General features: G+C 54.3%; 5 protein-coding genes across 5 annotated transcripts; all 5 read right to left on the reverse strand.

Annotated features, from left to right (window-relative positions):
* Positions 1 to 470: 470 nt before the first annotated feature.
* BBA_00961 (uncharacterized protein) lies at positions 471 to 2,752 on the reverse strand (the record flags this gene model as incomplete). Its single annotated transcript, XM_008596058.1, has 2 exons — positions 471 to 2,189; positions 2,255 to 2,752. The coding sequence occupies 2 exons, from the start codon at positions 2,750 to 2,752 to the stop codon at positions 471 to 473; spliced, it is 2,217 nt and encodes a 738-aa protein (XP_008594280.1).
* A 2,404-nt stretch (positions 2,753 to 5,156) lies between these two features.
* On the reverse strand, positions 5,157 to 7,104 carry BBA_00962 (monooxygenase-like protein; the record flags this gene model as incomplete). Its single annotated transcript, XM_008596059.1, has 2 exons — positions 5,157 to 6,956; positions 7,018 to 7,104. The coding sequence occupies 2 exons, from the start codon at positions 7,102 to 7,104 to the stop codon at positions 5,157 to 5,159; spliced, it is 1,887 nt and encodes a 628-aa protein (XP_008594281.1).
* A 717-nt stretch (positions 7,105 to 7,821) lies between these two features.
* On the reverse strand, positions 7,822 to 12,399 carry BBA_00963 (nonribosomal siderophore peptide synthase SidC; the record flags this gene model as incomplete). Its single annotated transcript, XM_008596060.1, has 1 exon — positions 7,822 to 12,399. The coding sequence occupies one exon, from the start codon at positions 12,397 to 12,399 to the stop codon at positions 7,822 to 7,824; it is 4,578 nt and encodes a 1,525-aa protein (XP_008594282.1).
* An 847-nt stretch (positions 12,400 to 13,246) lies between these two features.
* BBA_00964 (LCCL domain-containing protein) lies at positions 13,247 to 13,896 on the reverse strand (the record flags this gene model as incomplete). Its single annotated transcript, XM_008596061.1, has 2 exons — positions 13,247 to 13,750; positions 13,843 to 13,896. The coding sequence occupies 2 exons, from the start codon at positions 13,894 to 13,896 to the stop codon at positions 13,247 to 13,249; spliced, it is 558 nt and encodes a 185-aa protein (XP_008594283.1).
* A 960-nt stretch (positions 13,897 to 14,856) lies between these two features.
* On the reverse strand, positions 14,857 to 16,538 carry BBA_00965 (Cytochrome P450 CYP52T1; the record flags this gene model as incomplete). Its single annotated transcript, XM_008596062.1, has 2 exons — positions 14,857 to 15,020; positions 15,098 to 16,538. The coding sequence occupies 2 exons, from the start codon at positions 16,536 to 16,538 to the stop codon at positions 14,857 to 14,859; spliced, it is 1,605 nt and encodes a 534-aa protein (XP_008594284.1).
* Positions 16,539 to 16,749: the final 211 nt, after the last annotated feature.

The raw sequence follows: 16,749 nt of genomic DNA on the forward strand, positions 1-16,749 counted from the left end.
AACTAACTTTGATGAATTGAAGTTGGCTTGAATATTATTATCATTGGATAGACCCATTGTTCCAAGCGCTGCAGGGAGGGCCCAACACATTCATAATTTATAGAAGGTCTAGACGCGTAAAGCACCATGTTGCGTCAATAGAACATCCTAAAACATTGTTATGCACCATCATTGACCTTGATCACGGACGAAATAGAAAAGAATTAGAGGTTATACCTCATTTCATTCATGAACCTGATGAAAAACCCAGAAAGAGACCATTAAAAAGACAGGTCGTGGTATCAATATTAATATTGCGCTCCAAAACTCCATAGATGCTCAGACATATCACACATGATGAAGTACCGCCGTAGCCAAGTAGCCAGAACAAAAAAAAAAGAAAGCAAAAGAAAAAGGAAAAAAAAAGAAACGGGGGAAAAAAGAACGAGAAAAAAAACTTGAAAACCCAATCGTGAATGAAGAGATACAATTTACATTACGGCCGTCGGCATCGGACTCATTGTTATACTCGACAGCGACATGGTCCTCGGCGATGCAACGCCATCCTGTTCCGCGGCGGGATACACGTTGAACGTCCCCGTGTGCGTCTCCTCGCTGGGCGTCGCGTACAGCTGCGATGAGGACTCGACACCATCATCGTCGTCGTCATCGTCATCGTCATCGTCGTCGTCGTCGTCGTTGTAGTCGTGATTCGTAGAGGCGTGCCGCGTTATGCCCGGGTCTATGCCCGAGTCGTCGAGCGAGTACCCATGCTGCTGGGGGTGCCAGATGTTGCGGCGCGGGCTGCTGCCTTTGCTGCCGCCTCCTTCAACAAAGGACTCGCTCTCGTCGGCGTCGTACTCGAATACGGAGACGGGCGCCGGCGCGGCGGAGGAGGCTTTGTGGTGGTCGCCGCGCCGCGCGTGTCTGGCGAGGAGGAGCATGTTGAGCTGCCGCGTGAGCTGCTGCACCTGGGCCTCGAGCGCGATGCGCGCGGAGCGCTCCGTCTCCAAGAGGCCGAGGAGCGACGAGTACTGCTCGTCGCTGAGGGGAGAAGAGGCATGGCGCTGCGGGGCAAGGTGGTGATGGCCGCGTAGCGTCTGTTCAGAGTTGGGACGGGCGGCGGCGGCGACGACGGCGGCGTCATCGGGCATTGAGAGATGTTGCTGCTGTTGCTGTGAGGCACTGTGGCTGCTGCTGTGGTTTCCGCCGTCGCTGTAAGAGGTGGACTCTGTGAAGACGGCTTCTGAATGATTCGACGAGGGCCGCGTCGACGTGGGCGCTATCCCCATGGACAGACTATGGTGAGGGTGTCGGGTGTTTGGGTACGAATATGAAGTCTGAATGCCCACGAGTCCGCTTGGCAGGGCGGCATCGCTAGGTGTCCAGCCCACGTGTGCGTGCGGGTTGGCCTTGTACCTGAGCAGAGATACAGAATCCTCGACAACGTGCAGCCTATTCTCGATGCCGTTGACGCGAGAGCTCAGCGTAACCTCGTCGACCTGCTGCCTGTTGGCGGCCTCCTCTTCCGAAATGAGACTGCCAAACATAAAAGGCCCTGGCGCCGCCGCCGTCGTTGTCGTCGGCGGCTCGGGGGCAGCTGGGCGTGGTGGATTCGGCAGGTCCAGGTCAAAAGCAGCCAAAGCGTCGTCCTCGGGGAACTCGGAAGATAATGGCGAAAGCGGGTCTTGACCGTAGACACAGCTATCTCGCAGTTCTCTCACTTCCTGGCTTCGACGGCGGTGGCGGCGGTGCTGCTGCTGCTCCTCCGGTTTAACCTCGAAGCGGGGGATGGCCGACATGCTCCGTGAGCGACGCTTCAGCCGACCGGCGTCACCGGTGATGGCGCGACCAATTTCGTCGGGGTCATCATCCGCCAGGATTGCTGAGCTGCGGCCAAGATCCCTGTCATTGACACTTGCCGGGCGTGGGCAGAGCCCGGCCAACTTCCCGTCGCCAATGTAGCGAGCTCCAAAATTATAAGGGCTATTCTTGCCGCTGCCGCCGCCGCCGCCGCCGCTGCCGGCGCTTCGTTTCTTGGGCTGGATTTGATCTGCGACCACCAGAGAGTTTCGTGCGCTTCTGATGGCGATGACATCATCGAGGCCGATGGAGTGGGAACGAAGAGCTCGGTCAAATTCGGTAATGGGCAGAGAAACCGATCGACTGGCCCCAGAACCTCGTGACGGACCGTCTTCTGCATTTTTTGCCTAGGTTCGGGTTAAAATTTGAAGCTCTCGACCGTCCAAGTCGCAGCAAGTGCGTAAATACTTACCGTAGTCTGTGGAGGAGCACTAGAGCGCTGGGCAGGCTCTGGTGTCCTTGTCAGTTGGCTCGGCGTCTTCTTCCGTCTGCCGAATAGACGACCTATGACATTGCGAATCGGCGATCTTTTACGGACTGGAGTATCTTTTTTCTGTGTTTTTGAAAGACGTCTGCCGGCCTCGGGTGTAGGATTGCGCGCGGCGGTTTCATCGATTGTCACCTTTGGGGCTCCAGATGGTACCCGCGATGAAGGTGTAGAATTGCCTGCGGCGTTGGTGATGTGGTTCTGATCGAAACCCTGGGCCTGTCTAGGTCTGATGTTGCTGTCGTGCTGGGCTGCTTGCTGGGGAAGCTTGTGCATCTGCGTGGGCTCTGAAAGATGACTGTAAGAGTCCGCAACAGGTATAGGTGAAGATATGTGCCCACGGATGGGCTTGGCAGCGGGTTTAGACTTCCCCATTGACTTTAAAGAGGCAGCCGCAGGAGATGAAGAAGATTTCCAAGGCATGCTACCTTGGAGTCGCGGGCAGAAATGCGCGCGGTCGTCCAGTATATATGAAATGCTCGAGACGATGTTTTTTTTTCCCTCGACCGTGAACGCGGTCCGGGTTGACGCCGGACGGTGCGTGAATGTGTTGGAATGGGATAACGGGACACGGCTAAATGCGAGACATGTCTTTTACTTGTCGTAGCAAGATGTCTGGAATCTTGCTCCGATAGTGGTAGATGAGTAATACTCTGGGCGCTGGCAAGTTTAGAAGGAGATGAAATATTGCAAAACGAAATCAGTTGTAATAACAGAGTGCACGCGGGGCATGTGAGTATGAAGCGAGTGACGACGAGCCAATTAACTGGCTTGGATGCGAGGCAGAGAGCATACAAGAGAGTCCAGCAGGACAGGGAGCAGCGGACTGGAGTAATAATATAAGAAATTCGTAAATAATGCAAGACCAAGGAACATGCACCACGACGACGCGCCAAGCATGAACGGCTTCAGACCACAGCGGAGGGGATGAATGGATGAGACGGATTCCAGAAGAACAGTGGCGGAGAATACTTGGATGCATGATACGCACATGGGCCTCGCGGGGCTTTCGAGGGGACAAGCAGAGATGGAAAAGGTGTCAAGGGTGAAACAGGGTGGGCGCCAAGGGACGCCAACAAGTCACAAAGCCAACTAAAAGTAACTAAACTACTTGGTACTCGGTAACAGCGGCGAGGTGGGAGAGAGCAGAACTTTGTACGTATACTAATAAGTATATCTGAATGGCAATAAAGAAAAGGCAGCGAGCGCATATGCTCAGCTCAGCAGCCTCAACTACCTTGTACTGCTTGTAGTGGCAGCCAGCCGTGATGTGGATAGGAAGAACCACAGGACCGACCTCTCAACTTGTTGGTGCTCGGCGTGGCCGTGAGGGGCTATGCATTGCTATTACACGATGACGGTGTCGACTAGGTGTCAGGGGCCGCATCTCGAAGCAACAATTGGTCCTCGTTCAGCATACGGAGAACCTTGCAGGACCCCTCGCTCCATGAAGAAACTGGTGGCGCAGACCGGTAGTTGGCTGGCGGCGGACCATTGGCTGCTACTTATTTATTAGCAATAATAGCATATAGAACCGGCGGCGGCGTGATTGTAGGAACTTGGAAATGTGTTATGTGGAATGTGGACTCCATGTCGCCGTCCCGAGTTCCATTTTCAGGCGGCATGATTTGTGGATGCACCCAGCACCCCTGATCAATTTACTACCTTTTCAGTTTGCGAGTCTCCTCAGACTCTCCTGTGGTTTGTCTCAAGATTCTTGGAAAGTACTGGCAAGTTGGGTTATCAAGTATTCATTCATGTATTGTGTCAAGTAGTAAACAAGTACCTGTTCGGACTGCCAGCTACAAGAACACATCTATGATAAGTACCCCTCTAATCCGTAGCACTTAATATGTTCTCAAGATACTCTAAATCACTAAATTTCTTCAGCATATGCTTTTATATTAATTGCTGTTACATTTATTAGCGTCCTAACTCGATATCGATATCCTGCAGGTGCCTGTCATGCCCGTTATTAATAGCGCCTCTTGCGCCTGTATTTATCCAGCCCATTCATTCCAAGATGGCGAGAAACAGGGCTGTACGGAGGAGGTACAGTGGGTCAAGGTAATTCAGAGCAAAATCACCACCAATTCCCTATATAATGTTCCTGGGAATTAGTTGCCTGGAGACATTATACCTTGTACAAAGCTTACGCGGATGTACACGTCAAACTGCAGTAAATCCTGTCAGAGAGGCCGCCATATCTTGAATTGCAGCTGCATAATTTCAGCTGCACGCCACTGTCCATGTCGTTTGCATCCCGAAACATTACCACGCGAGTCTCTTCACACTACGTTGCTATAATAAAAAAAATCCATCAGAATTGTCTGCGATCCCTAGCCTAGCCTTTCTGCCCTCAAAAAGCCATTCTCGTTCCCAGCGAGGTAAAATAATTTGGCCTGATTCGTTTCCTAATTTGGATCTTGAGTGCCCGCCAAGTGAACTAAAGTGTAACCCCTGTCTGTACTGTCTGTACTAAAGTGTAACCCCTGTCTGTACTGTCTGTACTGTCTGTACTGTCTGTACTGTCTGTACTGTCTGTACTGTCTGTACTGTCTGTACTGTCTGTACTGTCTGTACTGTCTGTACTGCCTGTACTGCCTGTACTGCCTGTACTGCCTGTACTGCCTGTACTGCCTGTACTGCCTGTACTGCCCGTTGAAAACACTGAGTCTATAGCTTCCTTCTTGCATTGTTTCTTTTTCCTTGGAAGAATAAGTTATTAGAACGTAAATTATCTAGTACCAAATACAGTAGTCGCTTGACCAACCTGAAAACACCTTTGTAGAATACAAGATTAGTCATCGACAAGCAACGCTACTATTTAGACCTGGCCTCCCCCTACTTTGCTGGCGAGAATACCCAAACACGTCGCCAAGTCATGCTCGTTCTTCAAGCACGCAAACACAAAAAAGTCTGACCTTACAATGACGAATCTGGACTTCTTACCCACGCGTCTCATGTACGCCTCGGCGTCGTACCCGCCACAGCGTCTGTACTCTGGCGACGTCGCGTCAAATAGGCGCGGTCTGTACAACGCAACCGTCTCTGGGGACTTTTCCTTGGAGGCTTCGGCTGCATGATGTTGCACATCATCTTGCGCATGCGGATCATACACGATGATGGCATCTTCGTCCAAGACGCCGGCAGGGAGATGGGCATTCTTGACGGCACGCTTCGCCTGGGACACGCTCTGCCCGCTCTCCTTGGCATCGCAGATGACGAGCAGCGTCATGGCGCTCGACCCGGCGAGCAGGCGGTCCGACAGCAGGGCTTTGCCCGTGAGACCATCCGTTACATGGATCTGGGCCATTCGCACACCACCGCGGTACTTTTTGACGAAGCAGCCGTCTCGCACCTTGGTGAAGCCCTGTCGCTCGACCTTGACCAGCGGATCAATGCCGTTGGCGAGCTCCGGGGAGCGGTCCATGCAGTGCTTGATTCTGAAGCCGAGTCGCTCAAGTATGTTGGGTGGCGCCGACGACATGCGGCCGAGGGAGATGGACAGGTACGCTGTCGTGTCCACGCTGCTTCGCCTCTCGCGCGCCCACGCTTCCAGCAACGCCTGCGCCCAACTCGGCATGGGCTGGTCCGGCGGAAACCGCTCCAAGACGACGGCAAGTCGCCACGCCAGCTGATGGGCGTCGCGGAGGCCGCTGGCAATGCCCTGGCCCGCAAACGGAGGAAAGACGTGGGCTGCGTCGCCAATGAGGATGGTGCGCTTGTCGAACCAGCGATTCACAACTCGATGCGTGAACCGATACGGCCGGCAGCGCAAGACCTGGATGCAGTCTCGCGGGTACTGCACAGGCGCTCGGAATTGCACTTGGCGGTGTCGATCGCCCTGCAAAGTGACCATGGGGAGAATGTGCTCCCACAAGGCCGCCTCGGACTCTTGTTCGCTGACCTCCTTGTCGAGTCGAAACTCGTGCCGCCACAGCCGCTCGCTGTGCGGGCCGAACCGCCCGCCAGCTGTCGGCATGCCGGGCGGGCAGCAAAAGTGCCATCCCTTGGGCCAAAACAAGTCGTACACTTGCTCCGACGTGTATCCCAGTGCCCATAGCTCAAACTTGGGATGCGACTGCGGCGTGGGCAGGGAAATGTACAGGTTGGACGCGATACTGATACCGTCGTAAAAGTGAAGGCCGGCTTGCTGCTTGATGCCGCTCGTGGGCTCCAGGAACTGCTTCCTCACCACGCCTGCCTTGCCGTCCGCGCCAATCAGCCACTGGCCCTCGACTTCCTGCACCTCATCCGACGCGTCGCGAAACTGAATGCGCGGCGGCTCCTCGCTGACTCGCGCCGTGACGGTGCAGCCCGTCCACAGACGGCAGCACGATGTGGCATGGATTCTCTTGCGTAGCGCCGTCTCCAGACGAGGCTGCATCTGCTGCAGCCCTTCTGGCACCGCTTGCTCGAGCGCGTTGGTCGTGCCGGGCCGCAGCGTCAGGTACGACGGTGCGCCATATGTGCTGCGGTGCATTTGCACATTTTCCGCTGGGTGGCCGACGTACTCGAGCTCGTCGCCTACGCCCAAATCGTAGAGGATGCGGACGGCATCGCCTGTGAGGTAGACTCCTCTAGGATCTGCCGTGATTTCGGTTTCCTTTTCCAAGATGATGGACTGCAGACGGATGAGTCGGGATGGGCCTCGTGTGTTTGTTTGGTTGTGCGCGCACACTTACCTGGATGTTGAACTTGGCCAGTGCCAATCCGAGGCACAATCCAGCTGGACCGGCGCCGACAATGATGACTTGGCACTTTGTCACCATGGCGATGTTTTTTTTTTGTGTTTTTGACTGACTCTCTCTAGTCATGACGGCATACGGCGAGATGTATAGCCGCTCAACTAAATATCTGTATGGAGCGGTTCGCTGCCTGGCCGGCTCAGTCCGGGACCAGTAATCCTGTTTCAGGGCGACTGGAGCTCGGACGGCACATGGTACAGCAGCCGCAAAGTTTTTTTTTTCCCGTACGAAGACACCCTGCACATGGGGTAAGATTCTAATTTAGTTTGTTTACGAATAGTTAGTTTTGGTGCACCTGAGACGGTGAGGCTGAACTGATGCTTTGACAAAAGAGCTCTTTCGAAGGCTTATCAAGTCGCAACTTGCGTGTCGGCTGGCGGCAGCCTCGCGTACAGCGTTGCCAGAGGGCCGCACAGACGTCATTACCCGAATCGGATGTAGCCTTGTATTACTTTTTTTAGTAACATGGTTGCGGCCTCTTTAAACGACCATCCTGGCGTCGAGTGAAGCGATATCGAAAGGAAACTCCCTGTCCAGCGGGATACTTTGAACGCAGCACAACGATACACCTAGTAAGGTGACGATATGCTGTCATGTAATTGTTTCTTTCTTTCCATGGCAATAGTGACTGTACGCAAAGAAAGCGTAGTCTACTAGTATCCAATTTATTCTTGTTTATTACAGTAGTTGTCTCCTCTAGTAAAGTGAACCGCCTCTTGACAGCGGGAATGCAACAAAGTCTCATTTTTGGCCATTCACCGCGACCGGGTTCCCGCAAAACGAAGCTTCCGGGTTTTCGAGAATATCAGTCATTGCCTCGTCAAAGCTGACCAAGGCGCTGAGCACCCAAGAGCGCGACAAAAACTCGTAGCCCGGGCGCTGGCTGTTGTAGCTGCAGATGAGCGTCAAGTTGTCGTCCGGCCCGCCCACGCCCGGCCAGACCTCGGCCATGATCACAAAGCCCGAATCGAGAGGCTTATACGGGTGCAAAACGTTTGAGTCGTGGTGGAAAAGAGGCAAGTCTGGGAGCCGGGATCTCGCGTCGGGGGCTTCATCTTGCTCCAGATCGTGGATCTGCAGCACCAGGCCCGTGTCAGCTCTGTCCATGCCCACTTGCGCCATTTCCATGTTGGGGCATGGCATGGCCATGTGGCTGAGTAGTTGCTGATTCTGCATAGAGAGAAGGCTGCAGACCTCCCGGTTTGTCTTGTTGTCCGCTCGAATAGCAGAAATCGGTATCATGATCGGAAGGCCAGTGAGCAACGGCCCCATGGTCCGCCGGGCAGCTTCACTGTAGCGTCCATGGAAGGCCGTGGTAAACTCGACGAATGTCGGCGTAGCGCCATGGTTGTCTAGACGGGTACCGCCTGTAGGGATGGTCTGGCTGAGCATCTTGGCCCAGGCCGCCTGCACGACTGCCTGGCCCGACATGGGCAGCCCTGAGTGCTTTCGGCCCATGAGTTCATTCAGCGTGATGCGTGCGCGAATGGAGAAGCGGCGCATGTGTGAGTTGGACGGATACAGCTGATAGTGCAGCTCTTTGTATTCGCGCGTCTGGGTTGTGCGCGGGCGAAGATTTCCCGTGCGAAAGACGGGCACATTGGCATACCGCGACATGAGGAATAGGATAGTTTCAAACCAGTCGGCTGCCAAGTGGTCCTCAACAGCCGCTTTGAAAGGGAGAAGCTCCATGCCGAGCGGCGTGCCGTCGTACTCGGCGGCCACGGCGGCGCGAAAGAGTCGAAACGCAACGCCGTCATAGATGGTATGCATGAGCGATAAGACAATGACGCAGCGCTGCTCGTCGAGCGACTGCACATACGCCATGCGAATGGATGGCGTATCCAGTCCCATCGATTGCTCAGCATCCTCTTGCGTCTGAGTCAGTGCCTTCTTCCAGGCATCGCTGTTGGCCACATGCTCGGTGCCCCCGTCATCCACGTACATGCTCCGCGTCTGTAGTGCGGCGCGCGGCGCGTCGCGGGACAAAACGACCTGAGCGTACTCGGCTAGCGGGTGCTTTGTAGGCGTGAAAACGGTGCGAAAGATGTCATGACGGCGGACCACCGTCTCAATGGCGCGCCGCAGACGGTTGGCTTCCATTCCCAGAGGAACCAGGTATAGTACGTGGTCAACTTGCGCCTTGCCCTGGTAGCGTTGCGGGTCATTGAAGGAGGGATCAGTGGCCAGGTATAGCAGGCGCATTTGTATGCCCGTTGCGGGAAGGACCTGCTCAATTTCCTCTTCCTTCAAATTGAGGTCTTTCGCGCACTGGCTGCGACAGTGGTAGTCGTAGTGCCAGACTTTGGCCTCTGCATCCAGCTCATAGATGGCGTCTTCATCGTCTATAGGGATAGATTTCAGTTGTTCTGTGCGGAGTGGATCAGGATCAATCTCATCTGGGGCTATGATTTCGAAAGATCTCTGTCCTGAATCAGATCCGTCGTCTTCTTCATCATGGACACTGGCTTGGTGTGTTGTCGAGTCATTGGGAGCTCTCTGTTGTCCCGAATTTGAAAAACCGTTGGGTGTTTTGCGAGTGGTATCCTTGTCTTGCTCTGATCCCGACGCGCCATCAGGTGCACCTTTGGCGGTGACGCTCTCGACTTTGGCTATGATATCTTGAATATGCGTCGCCGACAAGACATCCATGATTGTCAGACCCGTGACGCCCTCTGCCCTCAATGCGCGGAGAAGCGTCATGGCGCGTATGCTGTCCAAGCCAATGCTAGACGTGGGTGTCTCTCGCGGATGGCTGCGCACGTTGTCTCCTATCGCAGCAGCAAGTCCTCTGTAGACTAGAACAACTGGGCTTTCGCTCTGTTTTGCGGGGGGTGAGCCAATAGTCGCAGATGGTGAAGAATTTGCTTGCGTCACCGACCTGGTGGCTGGCGTCAGGGTCAGACCGGTGTGAGCATGTTGCTTGTCGCCATTGACATTGGCGACTTCGCGGAATTGTGTCTCGACACTCAGTCTTTTGATTCCGTTGACAGTATCATTGTACTGAGCAGCGTGTTCCAATGCTGGCTGTGCGTCCTGTGCCGCGCTGCGCTCTTCCATGGAACGCTTCAGCTCTCTCCGGTCAATCTTGTCGTTTGGAGTTCGCGGCAAGCTGGGTACAACGTGGTAGCTCGACGGACGCATCCATGGCGCGAGATGCTCGCTGGCTTGGCGATGACACGCGGCCTTGACCGTGTCCTCGGCAACACCCTCGCCGTTGCGAAGTACCAGAAACGCAGCCAACATGAAATTTTGCACGGGCACGACAGCTGCCTCGCGCACGTGACCCACACCGAGCAAACACGATTCTACCTCGCCGAGCTCCATGCGCCGGCCATTGATCTTGACCTGCTCAAGCGCGAGACGACCGAGAATCTCAATCTTGCGCTGACCGTCACTGGCCCATACCACGCGTGCCTTGTCGCCTGTGCGATACAGACGGCCGAGCGTCGTATGCGTGACGAAAGCCTGTGACGTTTCCACAGGTCGGTTGAGATAACCATGACTGAGCTGCGGACCGCCAATGGCAAGTTCTCCGGGCACACCGGCGGGCACTTCGCGTACAACGTCAGGTACCGGGTCAATGATGACGAGAATGGACGTCGGCAGCGCCTCTCCGATAATGCTCCCGCGAGTAGTAACAGACATGAGTTCAGTGGCAACTACAATAGCAGTCTCTGTCGGGCCGTAGCCGTTGATGAGATGACGAGCCGGTTGCCGGCGTTCCTCTTTGCCAACGACAGACGTCTGACCAAAGTTATCAACGACCTGCTGATGCAGCATCTCGCCGCCGGCGACAATGGTTTGCAAGGTAGGAAGCTTCTCGGGCCGCAGGATGACGGCCAGGCTGGACACGGTCGTCGTCGCAGTCGCACGCAGTCTATTGATGGCGCGCTCGACATCCGTCAGCACAAGACTCCTTTCTGCCAGACAAAGCGTGCCGCCTCGGAGAATGACGTGAAGCACGTCGAGCTGATAGGCGTCGAAGCTGGGGAGGTTCATGACAAACCAGCGCAGTCGTGGACCTGTAGGCAGGTGCGCGGCACGACGGGCGAAGCTCGAAATGGAAGAAACCATGGCTCGGTGAGGGACAAGAACACCTTTTGGCTTGCCCGTTGAGCCGCTGGTGAAGATGACGTAGGCGATGTCGCTGGATGCCGGCACAGGCAGCGGACGCACAATAGGCGCCGTCAAGATTCGACCGGTCCTCCATTCGCCAAGATTATCCAGGTCGACCCAGATGAATCGACCAGAAGAGAGCTGCCGAGGACTGTTGTTGGAGCTTACACCAGACGAGAATGGATCTGGTCCCCGGCCAATGACGGGCACAGCATTGAGATCGCCGAGGATCTCTTGTAAGCTCGCGGCTGGCCGATCGACGGCCATGGGACAAGCGGCGTATCCAGCCTTTAATATGCCCATGATGGCAATGATGATCTCAGGACATGTTGGCAAAAGTATCGGCACTGCGCGCTGCTGTCCGGTCATGGGCTTCCAGTCGGCGTAGCGTTCAATTTCCACGAGCTCTCGGGCCAGCGCCGTGGCTCGGGTGTGTACATCTTTGTATGTAAGACTCTGAATGCTGTCGAGGGAAAATTCATCGTCCCGACTAAGATACTCAATGAGAATGTTATCTGGGCGACTCAGGACTTGATTCTCAAACGCGGTGTGCACAAGTGCCGCATTGTCAGCGCCGGTACCGCTGGCGAGCGAGCCACTGATGGACTGATTGAGGCCTGTTTCCTCCAACGACTCTAGCCCAATCCCAACGTTGAAGCGGCTCATCAACGTCGGCTGGTAGGTTTCCGAAACTAGAGTGCATGCTGCCAGCTTGAGCAGATGAGTGGCAGCGTCGAGCGGACCGTGGCTAGCCCTCAGCCGTATGCTCAGGCTGGCCGTGGATGAGTCGTCATCCCGTGTGACGATCAGCTGCAGCGCGCCGCTGAGATTTGGGACGCCAGGAGTTGCTGCAGCTTTTGATATTAAGATACAAAAGTTGTCGTAGTGCAAACGGACCATTTCTTGCTTGCTCACACGCCATGAGCTGCGTTTCGTCTCCATGGAACCCGTGGGCGACATGTCAACACCTACCGTGCACTCGCCGGCAGACAGCTGCGCACAGAATGAAGGCTGCGCAGTCTCGGCAATTTGCGCAATGTATCGGCCAAAGCCTTTGAGAATGTCTTCGTCATTTTCGGGAAGGCTCTCAACAGAGGTCTTTAGCTCGTGGTAGGTGCTTGTCGTTGTGTTGCCCTGTATCTCTGTGCCAAAGCAGGGCACCTGAGTCAATGGCAAGTCTGATTGAGCATGATGGATCATGGCTGTTGCTTGTCCGTGTTCAAGTGTTTTTTTTTTCTTTCTTTTTTTTCTCTGAAAAGAAAAGGCGAGTGAGTGGTTGCGCGTACGTCACGACGCAGATGAAAATTGACTACGCCAACGTTGAGTGCCCAGTGTAATAATGTATGTGGTTAATACAGCTAACAGCAATATTCAACACATCCAAGGTTTGGCAAGTCTCTGGCCGAAATACAGCATAAAGGTATAGAGCAGTATTGGCATACCATAACACACACCAGGCGGGCACCTTTGCGTAGTCCCTGGGGACTGTCCAGCAAGTAAGCAAGTACTGGTAGAAGACGCACTTCCTAGATGGGATTCGGCTAGTCAGCGGATGCAAAGGGCGCCATGCAAGCGCACGGATGTGCGGCCGATGCACTAGACTAACGGGATGACTTCATTCCGTGCTTTGACGCTGTCCAGGGTCGATTCTGATGCCCTTCTTTTCGCTACGACCTCAGGTGGACCAAGGAGCCTTGACCTGACGCTGACACCTCTAGTGGTACGTATGTACGGTTGTGTTGCCTCAACAACCCATTACTGAGCAAGTTGCGTACTAACTATATCAAACTTAAAAATGGCCGGCACGGTGCGGAGCTCCCGAAACTACCCAAACATGGTCTCCGTGTATCTGCGCCCGTTGTAAGACGCTATTGAAAGTGAGCGCAACTCCATCATGGCCCCTCCGCTCGCGATGCAGCCACCACAGTCCAAACGATACTGTCCTAACTACATTGAAGCCTGTGGAGAAAGACTTGCGGGCTCTTACAGTCTCTAAACAAGGCGGCGTTTTATTATTATTTAGTCAATAGTAGTTAAATTACAGTGTCTAGGGCGACTTCTCCAAAGGACCCAAATAATCATACACCAGCGTGACGTGTATGGGCTTGTTGCTGCCCTTTTTGGTCACTTCGACGTGGCGAACGTACCGTCTCTCTCCCTTGACCATTTTGAACCCGTTGGCCTGTTTCGTCACCGTGTCAGTCTCAATCTGGATCGTCTCCATGAGAATGACGCCGGCCTCGTCCAGCAGCATGTCCTCGGCCAGCCACGCCGACGACAGGTCGCCCTTCTTGACCCAGCGAGTGCTGCCGCGAATCTTGCCAAAGATGGGAAAGTTGAGCTCCTTCCAGGTCCCGTTGACGATGCGGTCTTCGGTGCTGTCGGGGAGCCCGTTGGTCGACTTTCCGTGGATTACAAGGTGATCGACGCCGTTGTCCGTGGTGTGCGTGATCCAGAGCTCTGCGCCGGATTTTACGAGAACCTTGCGCCACAGCCAGCCGACGTTTTGGGCTTTGAGCATTTCATCATAGGGATCAGACAAAGAGGCGTTCTGGCTCATAAAAGTCAGTAAAGCAAAAGACTCTTCATCACCACCCTGTGCGTAAGCTGGACAAGAGCTTTGTGGTCATGGAAAAAACGCACCATACGCCATCGACCGTTTAAATTGTGCAACGTAGCGCTTTGCGGCGCAGCCATGTCTGCTAAACTGTAGATGGAATGCTGTACTGTGTATAGAAAAGCGGAAATGGAAAACAAAAACCGAGTAAATCAAGTTTTGGGGCCACAAGACCGCCATTGTCGGTGTCTTACTCTCATTTATACAGTTTATGCGGTATCCGGGAGCCGTGCTAGCTTACCATTGCTTCCTTGTAAACGACTTGGGTCGAGACTTTCGTAAGCTAATAGTAGATTCAAGTACACATCTGGATTCCTGTTACCAGTATTACTCCGTATGGGTAATGATGTCATGAACAGGCTCCGCTGAAGGCTACAAAGGGTCGTTGGTACGCCTTGACTCGGGTACGTACGGGGACACTAGTGTCAGGTAGCAAGACAACGCGCCGTTGAAGATTTATGCAGATTCAGGTGCGGCTGGCCAACCCGTGCCGGAGTAGCGCCTTCTTTACCTTGTTCCTGTGGAGCGTGCCTGTGGAGCGTGTCCAAGGCTGTCGGTTCCGCTAACAAGCTGTCTTGTCTCCAAGCAGACTTGTTACATTACAATGCAAGCTAGAGAGAAGTTGGTTGGTTGGTAGTGTATCATCGTGAGCTAGCCACCAACTAGTTTCTTCTGTTTCAAGGCTAGTGTTTTCTATTTCAAGCGACTCCGTATTTCTGCAGATTGCCATTTCAAGCTAATCAGTTTTAAATAGTAGATGCAACACATTGTTGTACGCGGTACTTTGCTCGGATGCCATTTTGAAGCTACTGGTAATGCAATTTTAACAAGCACATACACATGAAATTAGAGCTACCTCGTTTTAGGTTTTCGTCAAAGAAAATATTACACAGACAACATGTCAGTAAATGGGGGTATGGCGTAATCCCATACAAGCCAACAAGCCAACAAGCTTCATCCCGGCCCGGCACAAGTTCGTTGTCAAACTAGTTAGTTCAATTCGCTTATTAGCGCAAGCAAAGCGGCTTATTACGATCGACCTATGAAGAATTGCCAAGAGAAACAGGAACACCGGCTGCAGGGATGAGAACCGCACCCAGCTTGGATTCGAGAGGACCCTTGTTGCTAGATGCTGCTTCACAAGTGTCGAATTGTTGCGCAAGCCGGGTCAAAACGTAGGCACCTGCGGTGAGAGCAAACTTTTCTATCATCAGGGATTAGTTTTTAGGCCAGTCTGTCTTTTTTGACCAATCAAAACAAGCTGAGAAGACTGATACTTACGACCTATGCAGATGCGCGGCCCCCCATTGAAAGGAAGATAGTCCCAGCCATGCGAACGGCCCAACCAGCGATCCGGTTTCCACTCCATTGCATCCGGACCATAGAGATCGCTCCGGCGGTGCATGACGTAGGGGCTATATTTTAGCGACGTTCCTTTCGGCACAAACACGGGCTTGCTGCCGTCTGCACCGCCACCCGTTGGCAGTACCGTGTCACGGATCGCTTCGCGCGAGTTGATGGGCACGGGCGGGTACAGCCGCAGGGTCTCCTTGACGACATTTTGGAGAAATACGCAATCCTTCAGCTGGCCGGCTGTAATGGTCTCGGGACCGGCCGATAACAAGCTGTGCTCGGCGAGCTCAGCCCGTAGTCTGGTCCAGCTGCCAGGATGCCGGCCTAGCTCCAAAAGGGCAAAAGACAGCATGCTTGTCGACGTGTCGATGCCGGCGAATAGCAGCTGCACGAGAATGTCTCGCAACAGCTCGCGATCCTCGGTGCTGGATACGAGTTCTTCCGTGAAGCTCTGCGCTGCCTCGGCGACACCGTCCAGCCCTCCTCCCTGCGGGGACGATTTCTCGTGCGTCTTGCGCAGTGCCTGATTGATCCATCCATTGGCAAGCTCTGAAAACGTATCGCAGGCGTCTCTGAACGGCTTCGAGGTAAACAGCCAGTACAGGCTCCCCGTCTGCAGCCTCAGGCCGGCGATTGGCTCAATGGCATCAAATGCCTCCTCCAGGGTCGGCTTCTTTCCCGGGCTAGCAGCAGCAGCAGCAGCAGCAGCTCGAGGCCCAGCTTCGAGCCCCTTTTTCTGCGCGCCAATGCTGCCACCGCAAAAGATGGCGGTAATGATGTCAATGTTGAGGCGACGAATGAGCGGCAGCAGGTCGCTCCGTGTGGCGGAATCCTCATTGACCCGGCTCATGGTGGACAGAAAATCTTGCACGCTCTTTTCCATGAGTGCGTGATTGTACGTGGCCACGCTGGCAAACATGGGACGCAGAAGTGTCCTCGCCGTCAGCCAAAGGCTGCCCTTGCCCTGATGGCTGCTGACAAGAACACCGCGGCCCAGCCACGGGCCAAGCGCCGGGTAGCGATTGCTGTCCATGTCCCAGTCTCGAAACTTGGTGCTCAAGACTGCCTTGATGGCCGCCGGCTCGGCGCAAATGATGGGTGGGCTGCCCCATTGGTTGTCCGTGTATATGTAGGAGCCGAGCTCGGCGAAGCGAGTGGTGATGAGGTCGTCGAGGATGTTGCCCCTGTGCGTCACGATTTGCCATTTGCGATCGAGTCCAAAGGGTAGCTTGTTATAGGCCAGGGTGAGCGGTTCACAGCCGTGCTGACGAGCGAGCCTGTCCCGGGCATTGCGTCGCTGAATGGAGCGAGTCAGATAGACGGCCACCAGCGTCGCTGCAATAAATAGGTAGGCAGCGTGGAGAGCCATGATGTTGCACTGGGATGTGTCCAGTGTTTCTGATGGAGTTTTCAGTAAGAATGCAGAATGATCACCTGGGAGCCCTTTTTATCAAGGTCGAACGAATAGCGCTCAGCCTTGTAAGTGATGCTTGGATGGCGCAAGTAAGAGCGGGCAAGAATTGTAATCACTACTGGGAAACGACGAGGGCGCAGAAATTCAAGCAAATGGAAAAAGAAAA

The sequence above is a fragment of the Beauveria bassiana genome (assembly GCF_000280675.1).
Source record: "Beauveria bassiana ARSEF 2860 unplaced genomic scaffold BBA_S00002, whole genome shotgun sequence".
Classification (NCBI taxonomy): Eukaryota; Fungi; Ascomycota; class Sordariomycetes; order Hypocreales; family Cordycipitaceae; genus Beauveria; species Beauveria bassiana.